Source organism: Acanthochromis polyacanthus, chromosome 8, assembly GCF_021347895.1.
Source record: "Acanthochromis polyacanthus isolate Apoly-LR-REF ecotype Palm Island chromosome 8, KAUST_Apoly_ChrSc, whole genome shotgun sequence".
Taxonomy (NCBI): domain Eukaryota; kingdom Metazoa; phylum Chordata; class Actinopteri; family Pomacentridae; genus Acanthochromis; species Acanthochromis polyacanthus.
The window spans coordinates 42,977,990-43,003,703 of NC_067120.1; the positions used below are offsets into that span (position 1 = coordinate 42,977,990).

Here is a 25,714-nt window from a genome sequence, read left to right on the forward strand (position 1 = left end):
TAGAGGTGTGTTGCTCCGTGTGTAGGGGTGTGTTGCCCGTGTGTAGGGGTGTGTTACCCCGTGTGTAGGGGTGTGTTACCCCGTGTGTAGGGGTGTGTTACCCGTGTGTGTAGGGGTGTGTTACCCGTGTGTGTAGGGGTGTGTTACCCCGTGTGTGTAGGGGTGTGTTGCCCCGTGTGTGTAGGGTGTGTTGCCCCGTGTGTAGGGGTGTGTTGCCCCGTGTGTAGGGGTGTGTTGCCCCGTGTGTGTAGGGGTGTGTTACCCCGTGTGTGTAGGGGTGTGTTACCCCGTGTGTGTAGGGGTGTGTTACCCGTGTGTAGGGGTGTGTTACCCCGTGTGTAGGGGTGTGTTGCCCCGTGTGTGTAGGGGTGTGTTGCCCCGTGTGTAGGGGTGTGTTGCCCCGTGTGTGTAGGGGTGTGTTACCCCCGTGTGTGTAGGGGTGTGTTGCCCCGTGTGTAGGGGTGTGTTGCCCCGTGTGTGTAGGGGTGTGTTACCCCGTGTGTGTAGGGGTGTGTTGCCCCGTGTGTAGGGTGTGTTGCCGTGTGTGTAGGGGTGTGTTACCCCGTGTGTGTAGGGGTGTGTTACCCTGTGTGTAGGGGTGTGTGTAGGGGTGTGTTACCCCGTGTGTAGGGGTGTGTGTAGGGGTGTGTTACCCTGTGTGTGTAGGGGTGTGTTACCCTGTGTGTTGCCGTGTGTGTAGGGGTGTGTTGCCCCGTGTGTGTAGGGTGTGTTACCCTGTGTGTAGGGGTGTGTGTAGGGGTGTGTTACCCCGTGTGTAGGGGTGTGTGTAGGGGTGTGTTACCCTGTGTGTAGTGTCAGCAGTCAGCTTGTGTTGCTCCTCGGTGGTTGTGTTGAGTTTGTCCAGCAGCAGTCTGATCTCCATCAGCTCGTTGTGGATGATGTTCAGGCTGAGGACTCCGTACAGATCTCCATCGTCCTCCTTCTCCAGGACGGACACGTCTTCTTGCAGCTGGGCCAGACGGCGGTCCAGACCCAGCAGGAGAACCTCCAGTTCTTCAGCCTGAACAGAAACTTCATCAGTTTGTCCGTCAGGAACCAGAAACACGTAGAGAACCTGTCCTCTCTTAGTTTACAGATCATCTATAGAAGGAACTTTATTTTGAAATGAACACCATCAACATCTCTGAGCTTTTATTTTGAAAATTGAAGCACTGACTGACATTAAAACAGGACTCAGAGGAACCACATTCAACGTCTATGAAGAGTTTAAAGCTGGAATGAAGTTTCTGCTGTGAAATCTTCCAGAGCTCCAGGGTCCTAAAGACGGCTGCTTCCAGAGACTTCCTGTTCAGTTCTATTGACATTATTAACAAAGTTTCTACTAATTTCATAAAATCCGTATGATTAATGGGTACCAGAAGTCACAGCAGACTGATGGAGCAGCAGGGAACAGTTTCTGTTGTTTGGTTAATTTTTCCATTTCAAACAGAAGCTCAAGCTTCAAGTTTATTTCAAACCCCACATACACAATTAAACATTTACAATTCCCACTAACTTACAGTTACTCATACTGTTTGAAAAGGGGATGGAAGAAGCATTGCTTTTCATTTTCCAACGCTTTGATCCGTTTTGTTGTTTTTCTGGTGTCTGACAGTAGATCAGACTCTTCATTTTACTGGTTCTAAAGTTCTAAAACGTTCTGACCTTCTGTGGCGTCACTCTGCTGTTACAGTCGGAGGCGTTCTTCTCCACCGTCTTCAGCCGGTCGTGAGGAAAAACCTTCTCCGAGTTCTTCAGCTCACAGGAGCATTTATCTCGAGAGGGAGCCTGAAAGGTGAAGAAGGCAAGGCAAATGTATTTATATAGCACATTTCAACAACAAAGTGCTTTACAAAGACATTAACCCATAAGAACCCAGACCCGTTAAGAAGAAGAAGCTTCATGATGAGGTCTAAACAGAACCAACGTTTCCTGAGGTTCTACCTGCAGACTGGAGCAGCTCAGAGTCCAGAGAAGAACCAGCAGCAGCAGCTTCATGGTGGAGCAGAGAATGAAGATCAGCATCCAGCTTCAGCAGCTTCTGGGTCCTCCTACTGGCTATAACTGCCTCTGTGTGTGTGTCTGTGTCGGTCTTTGTGTGTCTGTCTGTCGTGTTGCTTCCCTTCTTGTGGTTTTTTTTTTTTGCAGCATCGCAGGAATTTCAACTTGATTCAGGGAAACGCTGATTTACTGACAGTAAATCTAAAAATCTGTTTAGAAGAAGCTCAGAGAGACTAAATATAAAAATGAACTTTATGCTGATCAGAGACGACAGACCAGAACTACAGAGGACAGAAACGGCTTTATGATTTGGGGTCATTTTGGTCAGAATTGAAGTCATTTTGGACAAATCTTGAGTATTTTATTGAATGGTTTGGGGCGGTTTTGGGAGGCTGAGGGGTAGTTTTGGTCAGATTTGGAGAGATTTTCAGTAAATCTTCAGTCTTTTTGGACAAATTTGGAATAATTTTATTCAAATCTGAAGTAATTTTTGTAATTTTTGAGAAATAAAATTTAGTTTTTCTGCCCATAAACTTGCTTATTTCTTATGATGGTGATTTTATCCGATGTCACAGAAACTGTGACATCGGATAAAATCACCATCATATGAAATAAAGCAGACCATAAACAAACATCAAGATGCAAAAAATAAAAATATAAAGCTGGTAGAATATTAGCTGCATTAGCTAGGTTAGCTTGGTTAGCAGGGTTAGCTTGGTTAACTTGGTTAGCTTGGTTAGCTGGGTTAGCCACGTTAGCTATGTTTATTTTGATAGGTTCAAAATTTCAGCCTCATAAGATAATTTTCATAATCATAGTTGAATGAGTTGGTTAAGTTGATGATACTGCCTCCATCATGCTTCACATCATGATGCTGCCTCCATCATGCTTCACATCATGATGCTGCCTCCACCGTGCTTCACATCATGATGCTGCCTCCACCGTGCTTCACATCATGATGCTGCCACCACCACTGATCTTCAGTGCCAAGTTTGATCATCCTGACTTCAGCACTTGCAGAGATATCTGACCGGACATACACACAAACATACATACTTACCCAGCCAGCCAGATACCGAAGCAATCACGTAAGGCTTCGGGCCAAAATGTTTGTAAACAATCGAACAGCGGGCCAACTTGCCGGGGGGTGTGCTCCGATTCCACGAGTGGGGGGTGGGGGGGTGGGGGGGGTGGAGGTTGTTGGCGATACCACGAGCAGCGGAGCTTCTACAGCTGATCGCCGCTGCTTGGGACACACGTCTGGATTCTGATCACAGATGTATTAAAAATGACTCCTGAGACACACACGTTTTGCACACACTGTTGCTCAGTGAAATCTGGCTGGTACAACCGTGTCAGACCAGTAGCGCAAACGCGGAAATGCCCGGCAGCAGCCGACCACGCGAGTTTCGTGTTGCGGTGACGGACTGGCTTGGCTCCGTGCCAAATCAAATTTTCAAAATCATCTGGTGGGCCAGATATTATTCCTGACGGGCCAGTTTTGGCCCGCGGGCCACCAGTTGCCGACCACTGACATAAGGCGTGGTTAATAACAGCAGTTGCAGGTCTGAGGAACAGAAAATTTCCACTCAGCACTAAACAACATCTGAAGAAATCCCAAATTATTGATGTGGTTTTATTTCTTCCTCAAAGACGACTGAGTTTGTTGCGTTTCCTCCTCAGAGTGCAGAAATTCAGCCGATTAAAAGGATTAATTAGCCTGATCAGCTGATCAATCAGTCTTTAAATCTGGACAAACTGTTGTAAGAAGAACCTCGTGGAACATTTGGGGTCAAAATATACCAAATTAACCTCTCAGGAAGCTTCCTTGAGGTTTCGTTAGGATTCCAATCAGTTTTAAAACAAAAGAGGAACATTAGGCAGATTGTAAATGTCCCTAAATAAAGCTGTCAGAGATGAATCATAAAGTCACGTTCTGTCTGGAGAAAGTTACACAAGATCTCACTTCACCCAAACACACAAAACCTAAACCTTCCATTAGCATCATTTATATCTCCGGTAGTGTTCTAAAGAGCTCCATCATTTAAAGCATAGAAACCCTGAATAAACCCTGAAGAGTTCCTCCAGATCCAGCGTTCTCCACTGCAGGTCCAAAACTGTGGAATGAGCTGCTGCCTCATCACTGTCTAATTTTAAAACCTTTCTTAAAACCCACCTGTTTTTAACCCATAAGAACCCAGACCCATTTTTCCTTAAAGGACTTAATGAGTTAAGGTCAGACATGAAACTTTACAGGAAGACACTGTGGCACTCAAAGTGTTTGTGACACTGGTGTCACCGTGGGTTCTTATGGGTTAACCTTGTCAGCAAGTTGATTTCTCGCGATATTTGTGAGTTCACAAATCTCTCAAGAAACCATCTTGCTCCGCTCCCGCATTCACTGTTCGTACAGAGCCAAGTTGGTTCGGGCCAATCACGCAGCAGTATTCGTGTGTGGGGCGGGATATCCGGGTGTGAAGACGACACCAAGCGCCAGTAGATCAAAACAAACACGGCAACGGAGGAAAACGATCGTGTAGATGCTGCTATTAAGTCAGTTTTAGCTGAATCTCCTATCGCTTCTTTGAAGGAAGAACAACGAGAGGCGCTTTGCTCATTTCTGGATGGTAAAGATGTTTGTGCTTTTTTACCTACGGGTTTTGGTAAGAGTTTAATCTACCAATTGGCTCCGCTCGTTGTGAAGATCCCGCGATTGGCTAAAAACAAACCTGTCAGAGGCGGGACATACTGTTGCATTGTCCAATCCGTGCCTCTTTCCTCCGAACGGATTTACATGGAGCGGTCCCAGATTGATATTGTGGAGTACTATCAAGTACTACACAATTATTAATCTGGCTATTGCCAGGTTAGGCCTCTTTTCCTTCTCATGTGCACATATTTTATCGAGGATTGGCAGTCCAGTCTGTTAGTCTGTTTATTGTTCTTGTTTTATTGTGAACTTTGCTTTTAGTTCTATTATTTTTACCTAGTTCTATTGTTTTTATCTGAGTTTTAGATTGTTTTTATCGCAGTTTTAATATTTTTATCTTTTGATCATGTTTTTATGATTCTGTACAGCACCTTGGTCAACTCTGGTTGTTTTAAAGTGCTTTATAAATAATTTTGATTTGATTTGATAGAGGGCTGCACATTGGTGTTGTGGTTAGCACTTTCTCCTTGCAGTAAGACGATCCCGGTTCAAATCCAGGCCTGGGATCTTTCTGCATGGAGTTTGCATGTTCTCCCTGTGCATGCGTGGGTTTTCTCCGGGTACTCCGGCTTCCTCCCACAGTCCACAAACATGCTGAGGTTAATTGGTTACTCTAAATTGTCCGTAGGTGTGAATGTGAGTGTGATTGTGTGTCTGTATATGTAGCCCTGTGACAGACTGGTGACCTGTCCAGGGTGTCCCCTGCCTTCACCCGAGTCAGCTGGGATAGACTCCAGCACCCCCCATGACCCTAGTGAGGATAAAGTGGAGAATGAATGGATGGATGATTTGATAGATGTCTGTATTAAACGTACAGATTTACCAGCTGCTTCATCCTAAATTCAACCACAGACTCTGATTTTACTGGAAAAGAAATAAATCATCACATCACAGTAGATCTCAGATTTACTGACACTCAGCAGACCAATGTTACTGGTTGTCTAAAATAAGAACATTAAAGACTTTGTGGAAATCCAGAAGGATCCATCGACCCATTTTCAGCAGGTGTGTTCTCAACAACAACAACTCAGAAACTATTAAAGACCAGATTCTCTGTTATTTCTCATCATTGGTTTAGAATCTGTGATATCAGACAAATAGATCAATAATCTGATGATCGTTGAGCTCATTAACAAATAAACATCATGATGCTGCCTCCACTGTGCTTCACATCATGATGCTGCCTCCACCGTGCTTCACATCATGATGCCGCCTCCACCGTGCTTCACACCATGATGCCGCCTCCACCGTGCTTCACACCATGATGCCGCCTCCACCGTGCTTCACATCATGATGCCGCCTCCACCGTGCTTCACACCATGATGCCGCCTCCACCGTGCTTCACACCATGATGCCGCCTCCACCGTGCTTCACATCATGATGCCGCCTCCACCGTGCTTCACATCATGATGCCGCCTCCACCGTGCTTCACACCATGATGCCGCCTCCACCGTGCTTCACATCATGATGCCGCCTCCACCGTGCTTCACATCATGATGCCGCCTCCACCGTGCTTCATCATGATGCCGCCTCCACCGTGCTTCATCATGATGCTGCCTCCACCGTGCTTCACATCATGATGCTGCCTCCACCGTGCTTCATCATGATGCTGCCTCCACCGTGCTTCACATCATGATGCTGCCTCCACCATGCTTCATCATGATGCTGCCTCCACCGTGCTTCACATCATGATGCTGCCTCCACCATGCTTCATCATGATGCTGCCTCCACCATGCTTCACATCATGATGCTGCCTCCACCGTGCTTCACACCATGATGCTGCCTCCACCATGCTTCATCATGATGCTGCCTCCACTGTGCTTCATATCATGATGCTGCCTCCACCGTGCTTCATCATGATGCTGCCTCCACCATGCTTCACATCATGATGCTGCCTCCACCGTGCTTCATCATGATGCTGCCTCCACCGTGCTTCATCATGATGCTGCCTCCACCGTGCTTCATCATGATGCTGCCTCCACCGTGCTTCACACCATGATGCTGCCTCCACCATGCTTCATCATGATGCTGCCTCCACTGTGCTTCATATCATGATGCTGCCTCCACCGTGCTTCATCATGATGCTGCCTCCACCATGCTTCACATCATGATGCTGCCTCCACCGTGCTTCATCATGATGCTGCCTCCACCGTGCTTCACATCATGATGCTGCCTCCACCGTGCTTCATCATGATGCTGCCTCCACCATGCTTCATCATGATGCTGCCTCCACCGTGCTTCATCATGATGCTGCCTCCACCATGCTTCATCATGATGCTGCCTCCACCGTGCTTCATCATGATGCTGCCTCCACCATGCTTCATCATGATGCTGCCTCCACCGTGCTTCATCATGATGCTGCCTCCACCATGCTTCACATCATGATGCTGCCTCCACCGTGCTTCATCATGATGCTGCCTCCACCGTGCTTCACATCATGATGCTGCCTCCACCGTGCTTCATCATGATGCTGCCTCCACCATGCTTCATCATGATGCTGCCTCCACCGTGCTTCACATCATGATGCTGCCTCCACCATGCTTCATCATGATGCTGCCTCCACCGTGCTTCATCATGATGCTGCCTCCACCTTGCTTCACAGTGGGGATGGTGTGTTTGTGATGATGTTCACTGTTTGGTGTCCATCAAACATATCATCTAGTCTGATGGACATAAAGCTCCATCCTGGTCTCCTCAGACCAAAGAACCTCCTTCCAGGTGTCTTCAGAGTCTCCACATGTCTTCTGGTGAACTCTCATCCAGATTTAGCTCCTTCAGAGGAGTCATAGAGTCTTGGTGGCCTCCTTCTCTCGTCTTGTTTCTTTTATGCATGTATCTCATCTTTATGTAACAGAAAATGTGCAGTTTATCATTCTATATATAATAATTTTGAAGCTGTGATTTTTTTTCCCTCTGTGAGACTCCAACAGAAAATTGCTTAAATTCCAGTAGACACTCTGGGTGTCAGGAATCTTTCTGCAGTTTTTCTCATTTATTTTACACATGAATGTGTCCTGATGAGTTTAAAATAAGTTCTTGACCCAAACCTAATAGTATCTTTTTTCAAAAAAAAAATATGATTCATTCTGACAGGAAAACGTTCTGCAGAAACACAACAAAAGGGAAATGAAGTAATAATTATCTCCATGAAGGAAGTGGATGTGAAACTCCTCACTTCAATATTTTAGTTTTGTCGACTGTCTTTAAGGTTCATCGGTGAGGAGAAGAAGTTTGTTCATCTGAGGAGCTTCAACACGATGATGCTGCTGCTGCTGCTGCTTCTGTGGAACACCGTGAGTCCTTTATCACGTCCACGTTCTCTACAGAACCTCAGCTAGACATGATGTTTCTGCCTTTATGTTCTCTACGATTTTCCACACATGGAAGGATCTGTTTTACAGATAAAACTCTGGTAAAACTAAAATCTCCTTTCAATAACCATCTCATAATTCAAACTGAATTTCTGATCTTAATCTGACTTATTTTAGGTGTTTTAAATTACGTCTAAACTGATTAAATCATGAAGAGAAACACGCCATCACTGGTTGAGTCTTTTTATAGAAAACCTTTAAAATATTTCTGTTCAACTCAGATTCTAATTGTAAGAATCTTTATTTGATTTTCCTAACAGGCTCCAATAGACATGTTCAAACAGGTTCTGTTAGGTTCTAACAGGTTCTAACGAGTCTCCAGAGTGTTCAGTGGCTCCATGTCTGTTGGGTTAAATTTCAGAATAAGATTTTTTAGTTTATTTGTTTAAAAAGGAACAAATTAAAAGAAGATTCAGTTTGTTTCTGTCATTTAACTGATATTTTTGTCTTAAACATGTGAAGAACTCAAATAAAATGACAACTGCGTTCTTTTTACAGTGAATATTTCTGTGTGCAGTAAATTAACTCCTGTTCCTGTTCTCATATTAGTATTATTATTGTTGTTGTTGTTTGATGACTTAGTGTGCGTGATCTCAGAGGGTCCAGATGAAGTTCTGGACTGACCTGGTTCTGTGGGTTCTGTTGTGGTTCTGCAGCTCGGCGTGGGTTCTCAGCGGATTCCGGGCCTGAGGAAGAACGGCTCGTGTGTCTGCAGAGTGAACTCCACCATGTGGACGTTTCCGGCCGTGAAGTTTGAGTCGGTGCTGGAGGAGGTGGACGCCTGTCAGGATTCTCTGGGCCTGATGCAGACACAGGTAGAACCACGGAACCAGCAGAGAACGTCACGATGGCATCACTGTTTAACCCTCATGTCCTCCTGCAGGTCAAACTGACCCGGTTTAAAGTTTGAAAATGTGGAAAATAATATTTTCACAGTAAACTTCTGATGTCCACATTTTCAACATTTTAGGGAAATTTTTGAACATTTTTTGGTGGAAAAAAAAAAGTTAAAAATGTTTAACATTCACATAAAAATCAACCAAAATCCAGTGAATTTTTATGTGAATGTTCTTAAAGAAAATATGAGGAATTATTGGAATTTTCCTTCCTTCCTGAAGGTTTTGCAAATTTTCTAAAATTTAGGGAATTTTTTACCTGAATTTTTGGATTTTTTCCAGACAAGGAAACATTTTTTTGTTGTCCGTAAATGAAGACAACAGGAGAGTTAAATGAAGGACAAGAATGATTTTATTTAAAGAAAGAGGAAATGATTTAAAACAAGATGAGAGACAGAACAACAGAATGGTGACAAAACTGGAAAAAAGCGAGAACGTTCAGGTTCCTTTAGGTTCTATTATGTTCCAAACCAGTTCCAACAGGTTCTAACGTGTTCCAGACCAACACCAGAGTGTTCAGTGACTCCATGTCTGTTGGGTTAAACTTCAAAATAAGAGTCTCTGCTGGTGTCAGCTGAATGTTTTAGTTCATTTCTTTAAAAAAGAACAAAACTCAAATAAGGCTAAAGGAAGGAAGTTCATGTGTGTGGGATTTTCAAAGTAAAAGCATCTAGTTAGCTGAAAAATGTCAACAGGATGCATCAAGGTAAATACACTATCAAAATAAAAGGACTCTGAAAACTACAGGCTTTTCAAAATAAAATGTCCTCCTCTGGTGATGATAAAAGCAGCTCAGATTAACCTACTGGGTTCTTCACTCAGGTTCTGGTTCTACGTTCCAGTGTCTGAACCTCCCAGAGGTTATTTAGAGTCAATTTAAATAAATACTTTGAAGAAGTTGTTTCTCACTGACTGAAGGACAGGAACCCACACTGTGTACTTCTGTGCAGTATCTGCAGTTCAGAGCATCGTTTAGACGCAGTAACGGCATCACCCCGGTGTGTCCTCCAGGTGGTGCTGTCCCGGCAGCGGCTCCCTCAGATGAAGGCTCAGGTTGAGGAGGTGTGGAAGCGGCTGCAGCCTCACCTGTACCTGCAGCACCAGGGCCTGTACACGGAGCTGGACCTCAGACAGCTGGAGCACGAGCTGCAGCAGCTGGAGACACACATCAGGGAGCTCCACCAGCAGCTCAACAACACACACACACACACGCTGTACAAACAGGTACACACACACACACACAGACACATGTACACACACACACACACACACACATGCTGTACAAACAGGTATACACACACACAGACACACACACACAGACACACACACACAGACACAGACACACACACACACACACACACACACATGTACACACACACACACACATGTACACACACACACACACACGCTGTACAAACAGGTACACACACACACACACACAGACACAGACACACACACACACACACACACACACATGTACACACACACACACACACATGTACACACACACACACACACACACATGCTGTACAGACAGGTATACACACACACAGACACACACACACAGACACAGACACACACACACACACACACACACGCTGTACAAACAGGTATACACACACACAGACACAGACACAGACACACACACACACACACACATGTACACACACACACACACGTACACACACACACACACACACGCTGTACAAACAGGTACACACACACACACACAGACACATGTACACACACACACACACACACACATGCTGTACAAACAGGTATACACACACACACACACACAGACACATGTACACACACACACACACACACACACATGTACACACACACACACACACACACACACACACACACACACATATGCTGTACAAACAGGTATACACACACACACACAGACACATGTACACACACACACACACACACATGCTGTACAAACAGGTATACACACACACACACACACACACACACACACACACATATGCTGTACAAACAGGTACACACACACACACACAGACACATGTACACACACACACACACACACACACACATGCTGTACAAACAGGTATACACACACACACACAGACACATGTACACACACACACACACACACACATGCTGTACAAACAGGTATACACACACACACACACACACACACACACACACACACATATGCTGTACAAACAGGTATACACACACACACACATATGCTGTACAAACAGGTACACACACACACACACAGACACATGTACACACACACACACACACACACATGCTGTACAAACAGGTATACACACACACACACACACACACACACACACACACACATATGCTGTACAAACAGGTACACACACACACACACACACATGCTGTACAAACAGGTATACACACACACACACAGACACAGACACATGTACACACACACACACACACACATGTACACACACACACACACACACACACACATATGCTGTACAAACAGGTACACACACACACACACACACACATGCTGTACAAACAGGTATACACACACACAGACACACACACACAGACACAGACACACACACACACACATGTACACACACACACACACACACACACATGCTGTACAAACAGGTATACACACACACAGACACACACACACAGACACACACACACACACACATGTACACACACACACACACACACACACATGCTGTACAGACAGGTACACACACACACACACACACACACACACATATGCTGTACAAACAGGTACACACACACACACACACAGACACATGTACACACACACACACACACACACACACACACACACACACACACACACACAAACACACACACACACACACACACACAAACACAAACACACGCACACACTGTACACACAGGTACACACTCCATTTAATGACTTGAAATGACAGAAAACAATCAAACAAAACAACATAAAACAACCCAAACACATAAAATATGATGATGTCACTAAATGTGTGTGTGTGTCTGTTAGGTGGATAAACTGCGTTCTGATGTCATCAGGATGCAAACTTCAGACTCAGTGAACATGAAGACTGTCAGAGAGAAACTCCGTCTCCTGAAGAACAACATGGAGTCCTGCAAGTCCATCCCTAAAGACTACAGAGGTACCATGTGATGTCACTAGCTCCTCCCCCTGTGTGTTGATCATGTGATGTCACTAGCTCCTCCCCCTGTGTGTTGATCATGTGATGTCACTCGCTCCTCCCCCTGTGTGTTGATCATGTGATGTCACTAGCTCCTCCCCCTTTGTGTTGATCATGTGATGTCACTAGCTCCTCCCCCTGTGTTCCAGGTGTGGACAGCTACTGCCTCAAAGGGCTGATCCAGAACATCAGTGATCCGGTCACCACTAAAGTGGTTCCCCATGGTAAGAGCTACATCTCTGGTTCTTGGGGCAAACAGGCCCAGATGGGCAGCAAGGTCCAGAAGAACCTCTACTGGGTTCAGCCTCTGCTCAGCAGCCACATCTGGACCAACATGCTGCGGGTTTACCACACCTACCAGGACCTCATGTCCTCTTCTAACTACCGGGACTTCACCATAACCTCCTCCTACAGCGACCGCAGCACCGTGGAGGGTCCGGGCAGCGTCCTGTACGGCGAGGCGCTGTACTACAACTGCTACCGCTCTGCCGACATCTGCCGCTATGACCTGAACACCCAACAGGTCCATCGGGTCACGCTGCCGGGCGCCGGCTTCAACAACAAGTTCCCCTACTGCTACTACGACTGCCGGCTCAACAGCGACGTGGACGTGGAGGCGGACGAGACGGGCCTGTGGGCGCTGTACGCCACCGTGGGTAACCACGGCAACCTGCAGGCCAGCCGGCTGGTCTGGGACGCCGAGGCCAAGACTCTGAACGTGACGCAGACGTGGAGGACGAGGCTGTTCAAGAAGGCGGCCAGCAACGCCTTCATGGCGTGTGGAGTGTTGTACGTCACCCGCTACGTGGACGAGCACCGCGAGGAGGTGTTCTACGCCTTCGACACGGCGACGGGCAGAGAGGACAACTCACTGGCGCTGCCGCTGGAGAAGATCGCCAAAGGAGTGTCCAGTGTGAGCTACAACCCCACCGACAGGAAGATCTACATGTACAACGATGGATACCTGCTGGCCTACCAGGCTCACTACTGATGAGGTCACAGCACCACAGTGATGTCAGAGCTCTGCCAGCAGGAAGCAGATTCAACATAGCTATTAATAAATTAATGAACATTTGTTGATAATTAGCAACCAGATAATGAATGTTTCTTTCTGTGAACCTGCTGCTGATCTGTTCCAACCACAGTCGTGTTTTTACATGAATAAATAAATCATCTAGTTTCTGTTGATTAAACTTCCCTCTGATGATACTAAAAATATTAAAACCATGAATGTTTGAATAAAGGCTCAACCAGAAACAGCTTCATCCGTCTCCGCTCCGTTTCTTTCAGTGACTGTTTTTATCTCTAGTTTTTCTGCCTTCTTGTTGTAGTTTGGATAGTTCTGTGTTGTTCTGAGTCCTGTTTGTGTTGTTCAATAAAAACATTTTGTGTCTTGTTTCTGTCGCTTTGTTTCATTATGTCTTATTTGTGAGATTTTCTGTATTAGCTATTGTGTTATTTGTGTTGTTTTCTGTCTAGTTTTGTTGCTCGTCTTTGTATTTTAGTGTCCCAGTGTGTCTTTTTGTGTGTGATGTGTGCAATTTTGTGTCTAAATCGTGTTATTTTGTGTGTTTTTGTTATGTTTTGTGTTAATTTATGTCTGTTTTTTCAGGTCATGTCTCATTTGTTTCATTTTGTGTCTAAATTGTGTTGTTGTGAGGGTTATGAAAAATATTTTGTGTCTCATTTCTGTCATTTTGTGGGATTTTTGTGTTATATTTTGTGTTGTATTGTGTCTCTGCTGTAGAGAAACCACTGACTGATGTTAGATGTAAATACCATAGATATGAAGAGTAGATAGGCCACGCCCCTCAGAGCGGTGTGCCTACGGAGACGCTAAGCTAGTGGGGGCAAAGTTTCAGTTTATTCTATTGTGTGTACGGGGCGAAAACTAAAACAGGAAGAATGCCGGCTCATTGCGCTGCATTTAATGGCACACTGCGTCGAACGTTGGAGACAAGGAAACTTGGAATAACTTTTCATTGGTAAAAATAGTTTTTTTCTCTTTTTCATTGTTAAATCTTGTTGAGGATCTATGAGAGCTAACAGTTAGCCGCTAGCAAAACACTAACAGCTGGACAACCAAATACCAGACGATTAATAGTAGCTGTAGTATAGCTGTACAAGCAGTAATACTAAAAGTACAAGCAGCAGTAGTAGTATAAGTAGCTGTTAGAGTCGTAGTAGTATCAGCATGTGTACTAGTAGTACAAGTTGTAGTAGCAGTGACAGTATCAGCAGCAGTAGTTGGTGTATTACCACCAGTAGTAGCATTACTATTAATACCACCAATACTACCAATAGTAGTTATAAAGCCTAACTCATATATATCCAGATTAGCATCTATGTTCTTCCTCCAAACCCATTTTATGATTGGGATTACAGCCAGTTCTTTAGGACTGCTCTCACATCATTGAAATGTTACTAAACAATGTTATACAGCCGAGAGAGAGAGAAAGAAAGAATTAAATAAGAATTAATATTAATACTTCAGTTGTTTGTTGTAAAAGTTAATAAATTATCCTGTAATAGTCTAGTTCCTTGTTATATGTATATAACAGCCTAGAGATATATAAATAAATAATTAATTTCAAAAAGAAATAAATAAATAGATTACATTTACAATTAAATCTTTTGCTCTCAGAACATTTTCTACATATCTAAGTATTTACATTTATATATGTCATGGCTGAACTGAAAGAGTCCCTGGCCTCTGGACCTAAATAATAAGAGAACTACAATTGCAGGCTACATTTGTAGGAAGTCTTTTTCTGTGTTTGTTTTTAGATCACATATTTTCTATTAATAGCACATGTTTTGACGTTGACAATAAAGTAAACCACACGAAAATCGGTTGAGAAATGAGCAAATTATGATTTATTTTCAATGTGCATACATTACTTTGAATGGGAACTTTGTCCCCGTCAAGATGGCCGCCATGTAGGAATGTCGCTTAGCCAGCTGCTGCAGCGGTCTGGACTATCTACAGCTCAGTCCCAGACCGCCCCCTACACACTATCCCTACACACTACTCCTCTGTCTGCACGTTCCCGTGGAGGGTCCTCCATATTAAAGGGGAACTTTGGTTTTTTTCAACCTGGGGTCTGTTTCCATGTAATTTCATACATGTGAGTGATGGAGAAATGGATTTTCAACATAGCTCCAGTATTTAGCCAGACAGGCAGCTTAGCAGCTCAGCTAGCAGCTCAGCTAGCAGCTCAGCTAGCAGCTCAGCTAGCGAAAAGTATGAGGCAATTACCCCCCCACGTCAAAGTCCGCCCTAACGTGCTTTTTCCCCACACTGACCGGCTCAGATAGTCTCAATGAGTGTCCCACAACATACTAGAGATGAGAAGTGAAGAAAAACCTCCACATTACCTGGCGATCGCTCTTTGTTGTGGTCTGTATCCAAATCTCAGGACGCTAGAAAGCAGATCTGGTTCCGAAATGGTGCGATATCTCGTGCCCGGTGGGGGAAACAGCTGTTTGCCTCAGGAGACGAGGAGTGAGACGAGTGGAGCGATTTTGTGTCGGATTACCGAAGTTTATTTTTTTATTTATTTATTTTGAAGTTATGGCTGAGTTTTTGCCCGATGAGCAGGACGTGGACAAACTGAATTTTATTTTGATGGCCGACCGTATTTATTTGAGCCCGAATACACGGACGAAGAACTTCAAGATATTGAAGAACGGGCGAGGACAGAAACAGTTGGTGAACAAGCAGAGAGCACGGAACCAGCTGAAGAAAAGCTGTGAGACTCAGGAAAGTGGTGGTGTCTCTGTGGGCGCTGTACCTCTGCCTACAGAACAGGAATGCCTTTGCTGCAGGGAATGGGACTTGCTGCAGCAAGCTGTGAGTGGGGGGGTTACCCACTGGACGGTACACGCTGTCTGACTTCGTCAGAGGATTTCCCCCCCTTGATCAACAGGGCCGTGCTGGAAACCTTCTTCCATGTTCCCAAAATGAAGTGGAAGAGGCGGCCATGACCACAGGGAGAAAATGACTGTTTATCTGTTGAGTAGCCTATATGTGACCATTTACATTTGTGTACTTTATTTACTGCGAAAGGTCTCTGCTGTGCGCAATTACTGTTATTTTGTCGTACTTTTCACATATAAAATGGATTATGTCCTCTTCTCCAGCCGATGCAGACTCCTGTGGTGCTGCAGTGGGCGTTCAGAGGAGAGCGTCTTGGTCGTGGGAATAGGACAGTGTTGCCTAGCTGCGCTGTTGTGGCTATAAGAAGCAAGTACCCCTCTCCAACTGGCACTTATGCTGGTTTCAGCGACACAGTGGACGTCTTTGGGATCATGTAAATTATTCTGCACACATACATTTCTCTGTTATACTTCACTGTATCATCTAAAATAAATTATTTTTAGAACTACTGTTTTCCAATCTCTTTATTTTCAACCCGGTACACACACAAAGCAGCATAAAGAATAATGTCCTCAACATAATATTGGATCCTCTTTAGTAAGGTCTGAACCTTGAACTATGTCGTGCGAGCAAATCAGCTTGTGTAGGCCTCGGAGCAGGAGCAATGTTACGAAGAAGTGTTCGGCGGGGTTTGAGACGGAGCAGAGGCTCTGTGAAAACAACAGTTGTGTCATCTCTTCTCTTCAAGACACGCTCCATGAGCTCATTACGGAAGGTCTGCGTGGTATGTTCATAGATGGGCCTTCAACCCACTCTGCACTTTGTTTTCAGAATGAATATCTGTGTCGACATTCTCCTAAGGCAAAAAGAAAACAAACATGAGCTGTAGTTCACTGTGTCATAGATGCATAGTAATTTTTCAGGTGGTTTTAGGAGAATGCTTTTCTACACCAGAAACTCTTCCCCCTCAAAATGCCACCATGTTTCTCTGAATATATAATCAGCACAGAATATTTTCTCAGGCAGTGAACAACAATATAGACTACACATAAAATTGAATTACTTCATTAACACATTACATCTTTACCTTCCGTTGTTTTTGCCTGTGGTCTGTTGACGTTGGCAGTATGATCCATGGTTTCCAGCTGTGTACTTCAGCACTGAAGCATGGTAGTCCTCCAGAGATCCTGTGTTGCAAGTTCAAAAACAACACTGACTGCTACTTCCACAGACCACGTTATCGTACATGTGAAATATTTGTACAAGTTGATATTGTAAACAGTACAGTGGTGTGCTTAGTAATTACTGTTACTGTGGTGTGACCTGGAGAGCAGTGGTATTAGTCCTCACAGCAGCAGACATTTTTGACCTAGTATCTGTAAAAGAAATCTTTTAATTTGAATGAAATACATTATTCTTGAAATAAAGCATACCGGTGTGCTTGAAACGTGCCATCTGCCTCAAGTCACGCAGGAGATTCTTGTCAAATAAAAGCTTTGAGAGCACGGAAAGCTGATGAATCTGCATGAAGCCCTTTTTTCCTTCTCTGCTGATCCTCGGTCAGGGCTGGATGATGACAGGTGAACTCAACACCATCCTCCTCCCATCTATGCACGCCACAAATGTGATGCAGTGCGCGCTTCCAACGTCACACAACATCCGAATAAAATCAGAACAGTGTCCAAAAAGCTGAGTTTAGATGATCAAGGTAAAACTGAATAAAGTATAGTGAAATACAGAGAAGTACAGTAAGTATAAAGTAAATTACTTTTTAGTGATAAAGTATAACCAAGTATTTGATCAGTCATTATTCTTCCATTTATGACAAAAGATCTGTTGTAACTGCAAAGGACACTAAAAATATCAGTGTTACCTCTTGATCACCTTTAGATGAGCTCCATGACCAGTAAAGGTGGTTATTTGAGCCATGGTTGCAGATCTTTGTTTTGTGTCTTCTTTGAAGCAGCCACAAGTTTCTTTTTCACACCTAATTGAAACAACAATAACAAAGAGGCATCCCACATTGTTCATAGTTCCAACAGGACGATGTAAACAGCATTACATGAAACGTAAAATTGTATTTGTTTGCACACATTTTCTTACTTTTGTTGACATGCCACGGGTCAAATTCATGGAGGATGTTGCTGTATGTTTCCTACATGATTTTTCTGACAGATGGCGACCTGTCTGTTGTCATAACACCAACATCCACACCCATATGTAGCAAGTAGTTCAGCCCCTCTGGAAGCCCATCCCCTCCATTGCCACTGAGCTGGATGCCTCTTTACCCTACAGCATAACGATGTGTCATCATATATGACACCCACAGATTTAGACAACCAGTCAAACTGGATTTGAAACATGTTATATTATGTTTAGTTACTATTTCTTGGTGAATTACCTGAACCAATTCAAAATGCACAATGTCTTTTGTGTCATTGTCTTGGAATGAGTTCGTTGAATATTTGCTGCTATAACCTGGTGAGAAAAAAGTGTTTATTTTCTGAAATTACAATGACATACAAAAACCTTACACTTTTATAGAGGAAAACTTTTTACCTGGGCTATCACATCTTGTGTCACCACAGAGTTCAGTTTTCTTTCCAGATGTTATGAGACGCTCCATGATTTTTTCATGTTGGTCTCTGTATGCATGCTGGATGACTGGAGGTCAGTCGACTGAATGGCATAAAACTGAGTTGGCTTTGGAATTTGGACATTTAGTTGTCCAGCCCACTCTGCAATGGTGGTGTATGTAGCTCCGGTAAAAAGAACAGCTGCAGATACAAAAAGATTATTTTCTGCCATCCCTCTTCTATCAGGGCAGGATGTCCACTTTCCTGAGCAGGGCCGGCCGCTGGCATAAACACTCTGTGCTGTTGTTTATAGCCACATCCACTAGAGGGAGCCACACCACAATAAGTGTGTGATTCACTTTTACAGTTTAAATATGTTAACTTATTTTTTTTCTATTATTTTGAACACTTATTGGTAATTGTCTCTATCGTTTTAAGGATACATTTTTAAAAAATAAATATTTGCTGTTAATCATGTGCATGTGTGTTTTAACCCAATTACAAGCTGTGCACGTGATTTGGTAGTTGCCCTGTGCATGTTTTGGGGCCACAAAAAAAATCTTGCTTAGGGCCACCAAAGTCCTAGGGCCGGCCCTGTTCCTGAGTGTCCATTCAGGCAGTTCCACTCTATTTTTATTTGGCTTGATCCTGTTGTCACTTTCTTTTCAATGATGGCACACCCACATTGGCTGCACCTATTAAAAAGTTCCATGAGTTTTGACTCATTGACCAGACATTTTTTCTCTGCCCATCCTTTTGGTGCATCTCCAGGGGGGCTAGCTGAGGCAGAGGCAGAAGATGAGGTGGTGCTGAGAGGTGCAAAACTGCCGTCTGTTGGATCATGAATACTCATTTCCTCGAAGCTCATGCTCATGTCAATCAAAACGGGTTCTGCTGCATCTTCCTGTTGAGTCTGAAGAAACAGGATAGTTGTAAAATCTTGACACTTCTTTTCTTTTACAAAGTTGACTAAAAGCCATACTACTCACATGTGATAAATGTTCAGTTTCTGTGCGAGGGACAGTCAAATCTGCAGTTGGTGCAGGTACAGTCTGTTGTACACACAATAACAATATGCACTGACTGTCTTTCCAGGAATGCTGAAGTTGTATGGTGATAGTTGAATTGTTCAGAAAAGGTGTTAGCACAGCTAAACTTACCATGGATTGGTAAGGGAGGTAGTGCATGATATGTTCCAGATAATGAAGGCTTGGTGCGAGGTGTGGTCTGATGAGGACTTGACAGAATAAGTTTCAAGCTAGATGACAGTTTAGGACATGGTTCTTCATCTGCTCTGTGTCTACTTTTTACTGGAGTGGATTGTGGAACTGCAGCAAATTCCGTTGCTTGTGAACAGTCAGCACCATCAGCGTCCTAAAACATTGTTTTTCACAGCCAAATGATAAGATTATTACTGTACAACTCATTATTGCATTTCTTACTTTCTCTTTACTTTTTGTTTTTGATCTGCTGGATTGTGAAAACGTTCACTGCACTGACTAGTACTAATACACAGGTACGGCTGCAATTAGTTCCACCTCCCAACTTACGGTAAGAATCAAAACAAACCGTGATAAACAGATATAAACTAAACTGCTGTTGGGAGGCACACAAAACATTAGCTAATAACGTACCTGCACTCCGCCTGCAGCATGGGTCTCCCATCTAGGAACTGCACTTTTCCTCAAAAAAACGTGTTTGGGATTTGCTCGCCTCTTTGATCTGCAGTAATCATCCCGGTCAAAATGGTCGCTGCAGACTCTGTGGAGTTTCAGGGTCCATTTGTAAAACGTTTAGCCACAACTTTAGCGTTTCCTTCTCCGAGTACGGTAGTCTGTGAAAGCTGCGCGAAGTGTAGCGCACCATTCTGTTGCCATAACTCGGAAAAGCGCACTGACGACCCATTAGTTTTACCAGGTTTAGAAAAAAACTAACTGTTCTGTAATCCGACACAAAATCGCTCCACTCGTCTCACTCCTCGTCTCCTGAGGCAAACAACTGTTTCCCCCACCGGGCGTGAGCTATCGCGTGATTTCAGAACGAGATTTGCTTTCTAGTGTCCTGAGCTTTAGATACAGACCACAACAAAGAGCGATCGCCAAGTAATGTGGAGGTTTTCATTCACTTCTCATCTCTACTATGTTGTGAGACACTCATTGAGACTATCTGAGCCGGTCAGTGTGGGGAAAAAACACGTTAGGGTGGACTTTGACGCGGGGGGGCCAGCTGCCCCATACTTTTCACTAGCTGAGCTGCTAGCTGAGCTGCTAGCTGAGCTGCTAGCTGAGCTGCTAGCTGAGCTGCTAAGCTGCCTGCCTGGCTAAATACTGGAGCTATGTCGAAAATTCATTTCTCCATCATTCACATGTATGAAATTACATGAAAACAGACCCCAGGTTGAAAAAACCAAAGTTCCCCTTTAAGGGCCGTCCCAAACCACGTAGTGCGGAGGGAGAGTGGACTGTTCAGCCCTTAAATAGCAAATCTGCATTGATGCTCACTTTGGCTATGTCCGAAATCGCATACTAACGTACTACATACTACATTCTCAATGAGTATATGTGACACTCACAAAAGGTGTTTGAGATATAATGTGTATTTTGTTTTATTCAGGTAGTCACTTTCTGATTTGTTGCAACTGAATGGACTTATTTTATCCTGTTTAATTATAAGAAAAAGCTTACAGGAAAAATATAAAATTTCATACTGTTACATGAAAGGGACACAAGGTGGCAGCACGGATAGAGGTACGGGATTGTCGCGACCAGGAAGTGGAGCTCATAATCCAAATGAATGGAGAAAGAGCAACACTTGTCCTGCTTCGCTCATTTCATTCCTGTATTCTCAGGTTAGTTATTTCCTTTTTGTGCTACTAAATGTGTTTATGAGATAATATGAATTACGGGTGATGTGTGGTTTGTCAGCTAAAAGCACGTTAATTGTGTAGACGTCGAAGTGTTGTGGTACGTGACTATCAGTCGAGGAAATGGTGTCTAGCGGCAATTCTTACTTGAACTTTATTTTCTTTTGTTTCTTTTGGCTCCTGGGCGTTTGTGGGATATTGGATGTGTAAAATGACAGTTCGTGTGTTTGGTATGTTGTCCCAGATATTTAAGAACATCTAAATATGACGGTTAAGTTTAGCTAGGTCCGCAGCCCTGTTTAAAAGCGTGCTTGCAGATCGTGAGCCATTTTATGGTTCGAGTTCATGAGTTCTGACAATAAGCTGCGAGTCAGCCAATTTTGTTACTGTGTGTTTATATGGTGAAGATATGTAGAAGTAGTTTAACTGCAAGGAAGACTGTCTGTTTTATTAAGTGAAGACTTAAAATTTGTAGAGATATCACAAAGAAATACTCTGTTAAAGAGAGGCTAGAGATGCTGTTTTCTGTACAGAAATGTATTGACAAGAGACAAACGACATGATGATGAAAGAGGAATGTTTTATTCTTGATTTTATATAAATGTTAATAATTCATTTTTCTTGGAAATGGGGAAAGTGCGCATTCAAGTGAATGTTGTTCAGGTAAAGCTATTACCGTTGTTGGACAGAATGACAGATAACTCCTTACTGCAGTGACAAAGTTAAGAAAATGAATGTAAGAATAAATATAATCCAAATGAATGGAGAAAGAGCAACACTTGTCCTGCTTCGCTCATTTCATTCCTGTATTCTCAGGATTATCTATATATCTGTCGGCGGGGACCAAGCCGGGACCCGCTACATATATACTGTATACTACGTACTATAAGTATGATTAGAATGCCGACCGTTCACACTGTAGTATACTACTACGTTTCCCATAATGCATTTCAAACCTCCGACGACAAAAACCAGAAGTACGACTATCAAATATCTCAGCTGAATGCCGGCTTCAGGTCGATTTTACGCTAAAAAACAGTCGCATAATTAATGTGGTAATTTCAAGCCGGCACTCCTCATGCAGTTATTAGCCAGATTATGCGAATCGTTTCAGTTGTAGCTGCAGGCTACTGGAGGTAGCTACTACTTGTTCTGTATGCAAAGCGAGCTGCTACAACTAGCTGCTAGCATTCAGTAGCACGTTGTGAGGCGTCTGACAAATTTAAAACGTTGGTCAGAAAACGCCTATTTCTCAAATCTGTGGGGTGATTAGGATGACTACTTAACCACATAAAATAAAATAAAAATCGGCTTCCATTTCGGTGGATAGCTCGCAAAGCATTATGGGGCGGTTGAGTATGACTAGTGTGGTCACCGCGCATACTTAAAAATTTTCCGGAAATAGTATACATCTGGGTATTTCTCGCGTACTCAGTCTTTTCATACTATCCAATGTGAACGCACTACATACTTATTTTGACGTCACACTTAGTATGAGTAGTACGTTAGTATGCCATTTCGGACACAGCCTTTGACAACTTTTTCAGGAAGTGCAACGTCGAAATGGAGGAGGAAACAACATATCGATGTAAGTTCCACATGCGTCCTTTATTTCTCCCACGCCTTTTTCACACTGACAGAACATCACAAAGAGTGGTGAAAAAAGATAAAACAAAAGAAACAAATCTTCTTCTCTGCTGACGTTTGATTTAATTGTGCACCCCCTGACACCTTAAAATTTGAACACAACTGACAGAATTCATTTATTCATTTGTTGGATTTGAAATGACAGATAATAGGATTGGAAAACATGTGAGTGAAAAAAGTGGGACGCTTTCGTCTTCTGGAAGCAGCAGCGATCCTTGTTAGTTGCAACCTGTGCCACAGCGCTACAGCCATGACAGTAGGCGTCTTTGTGTTACCATGGCGATGACGTCTTCCGTTTTCCATTGAGGCGACAGGGCGTCCCATTCCTGACGATCGTATTTATACCCTCCCCCTTCAATAATAGGTGCCCTCCACAGCTGCGAGTGTGACTTCTTTTGGAGTGACACTCGGTAGTGGAGGGGGAGTGTGTAGGGAGCGGTTTGGGACTGATTCTACTCTTCATATCTATGGTAAATACAGCCAGATTACCCAGAGTGCTTTGTGATGTGGTCTGAACAGGAGTCCTGCAGCCACCAGGCGGCGCTGTTCCCCCATGATGCCGTGCAGCAGGACAGATGTTTGCTGTGTCCTGGTTTCACTTTCTGGCTGTTTGCCTTCAGGGAGATCAGAGACAATTAGAGCTGCAGCTGGTCCTAGTCCTGGTCCTGGTCCTGGTCCTGGTCCTGGTCCTGGTCCTGGGCTTGGTCCTGGGCTTGGTTCCACATGAAGACCCAAAAACACCATAAAATAATAGAAAAAATCACAAGAAAACACACAAAATCACAACAAAAATGGACAAAATTATGACAAGAAGTCCCAAAATCACCATGAAAAGATGCAAAATCACTACAGGAAGAGATAAATCACCGAACAAAGAAACAAAATCACCACAAAGAGAGGCTAAATCGCAACAAAACAGTGAATGATCAGAACAAAAACACAGAAAATCACCACAAAAATTCTAAAAATCATGTGGATTTAAAGGACATCTTGTCTTTATTTCAGGTTTCCGTCTCTTTTCTCGTCTCTTCTGTTTGTTAAAAGCATTTCTTTCTGTAAATAAAGATAAAAACGTGTAATTTAAACAGATTCTGTAACAGACGGATGTTTGATGATTTCTGCAGCAGCATCCAGTCGGTTCATTGGGGTGAAAATATCAACTTTATTCACTTATTTCTCTGTAAGTCTTTTCATTTATTTATTTAAGAGTTACAGCATGCTAACTCTTAGGATCCTCCTGTAGTTGTAGCAAACACCAACCTTAGCCACAATACCTTACAGTATGCTAACTCTAAGGAGCCTCTTATAGTTGTAGCTAATGCTAACATTAGCTACATTAGCCTTCAGCATGCTACAGTTTATACCTCAACGCTAACGTTAGCCACATCAGCCTACAGTATACTACCTCTAAGGATCCTCCTATAATTGTAGCTAATGCGAACATTAGCTACATTAGCGTACAGCATGCTACAGTTTATGCCTCAACGCTAATATTAGCCACATTAGCCGACAGCACACTAACTCTAAGGATCCTCCTATAGTTGTAGTTTATGCTAGTCTTAGCCACATTAGCCAACAGCATGCTAACTCTAAGGATCCTCCTAAAGTTGTGGCTAATGCTAGCCTTGGCAAGATTAGCCTACAGTATGCCAGCTCTAAGGATCCTCCAATAGTTGTAGTTAATGCTAACATTAGTCAACAGCATGTTATCTCTAAGGATTCTCCTATGGTTGTAGCCAGTGCTAGCCACATTAGCCTACAGTATGCTAACTCTGAGGATCCTCCGTTAGTTGTAGCTAATGCAAACATTAGCTACATTATCCTGCAGTATGCTACAGTTCATACGTCAATGCTAACATTAGCCACATTCGCCTACAGCATGGTAATCCTTGCTAACTGTACTGATCCTCCTATGCTATGCGACTATTAGCTAACCCGTTATGAAAGGCTAACTAGGGTTAACGAGTTATGAAAGCATAGCTAGTTGTGGGAGGCTAACTAGCTACGACAGCCTAGCTAGTTATGGCAGGCTAGCTAGTTGTGGGAGGGTAACGTGTGGTGATGAACATCATATGACTTCCTGTAAACACTATGCTCCCACAGTGGGTCAGCAGGTCGAGCTGCTGCCTCCATCATGCTCCAGAACATACATGATGCAGCTTTAATCCACTGCTGCCTCCATCAGAACTTCTGTTCTGTAATCTGAACATACTGTGTTCATTAGCCACAGTTAAATAAGCGTTCTATTAGCCAGAATCCTGGTCCTGATTCACCCGTTATGGTTTAGCGGCCCATGGGCGGGCCGTTTTGATATCTGCATAAGCATTTTTAGAAATAGAACGACACTGCCAACTCGATTAAACAAACACTATACGCCGATGGAAAGCTTAGATTCTCATGAATCCGCCGGTATAAACCACTTTCAGATGTGATTACCACAGCGGGTGAGAAAAACACATTTGTCCGACAAACAACGAATATCCATCCATCCGTTCTCTATACACGGCTTCAACGTACACAGCGCGACTCACATTTCCGGGTTCATTATTACACACAGATGAAAATATTCCACAAAA

The 25,714-nt window shown here is 43.6% G+C and overlaps 2 protein-coding genes and 1 long non-coding RNA gene across 43 annotated transcripts in view; 1 reads left to right on the plus strand and 2 right to left on the minus strand.

Moving 5' to 3' along the window:
- LOC127535152 (zinc finger protein OZF-like) overlaps positions 1-25,714 on the minus strand; it is a 201,137-nt gene that overhangs the window by 35,425 nt on the left and 139,998 nt on the right. The gene's annotated exons all lie outside the window — the stretch shown is intronic.
- On the plus strand, positions 7,946-13,433 carry LOC110959826 (olfactomedin-like). Its single transcript, XM_022206815.2, has 5 exons — positions 7,946-8,004; positions 8,739-8,897; positions 9,990-10,202; positions 12,001-12,133; positions 12,322-13,433. Exons 1-5 carry the CDS (start codon positions 7,969-7,971, stop codon positions 13,161-13,163), a joined length of 1,383 nt encoding a protein of 460 aa, XP_022062507.2. The 5' UTR covers positions 7,946-7,968; the 3' UTR covers positions 13,164-13,433.
- Positions 16,488-17,886, minus strand: LOC127535172 (uncharacterized). The gene is made up of 3 exons (XR_007943828.1): positions 17,486-17,886; positions 17,140-17,239; positions 16,488-16,908 (listed from the first exon to the last, which is right to left on the minus strand). It is a non-coding gene; the product is annotated as an uncharacterized LOC127535172 (long non-coding RNA).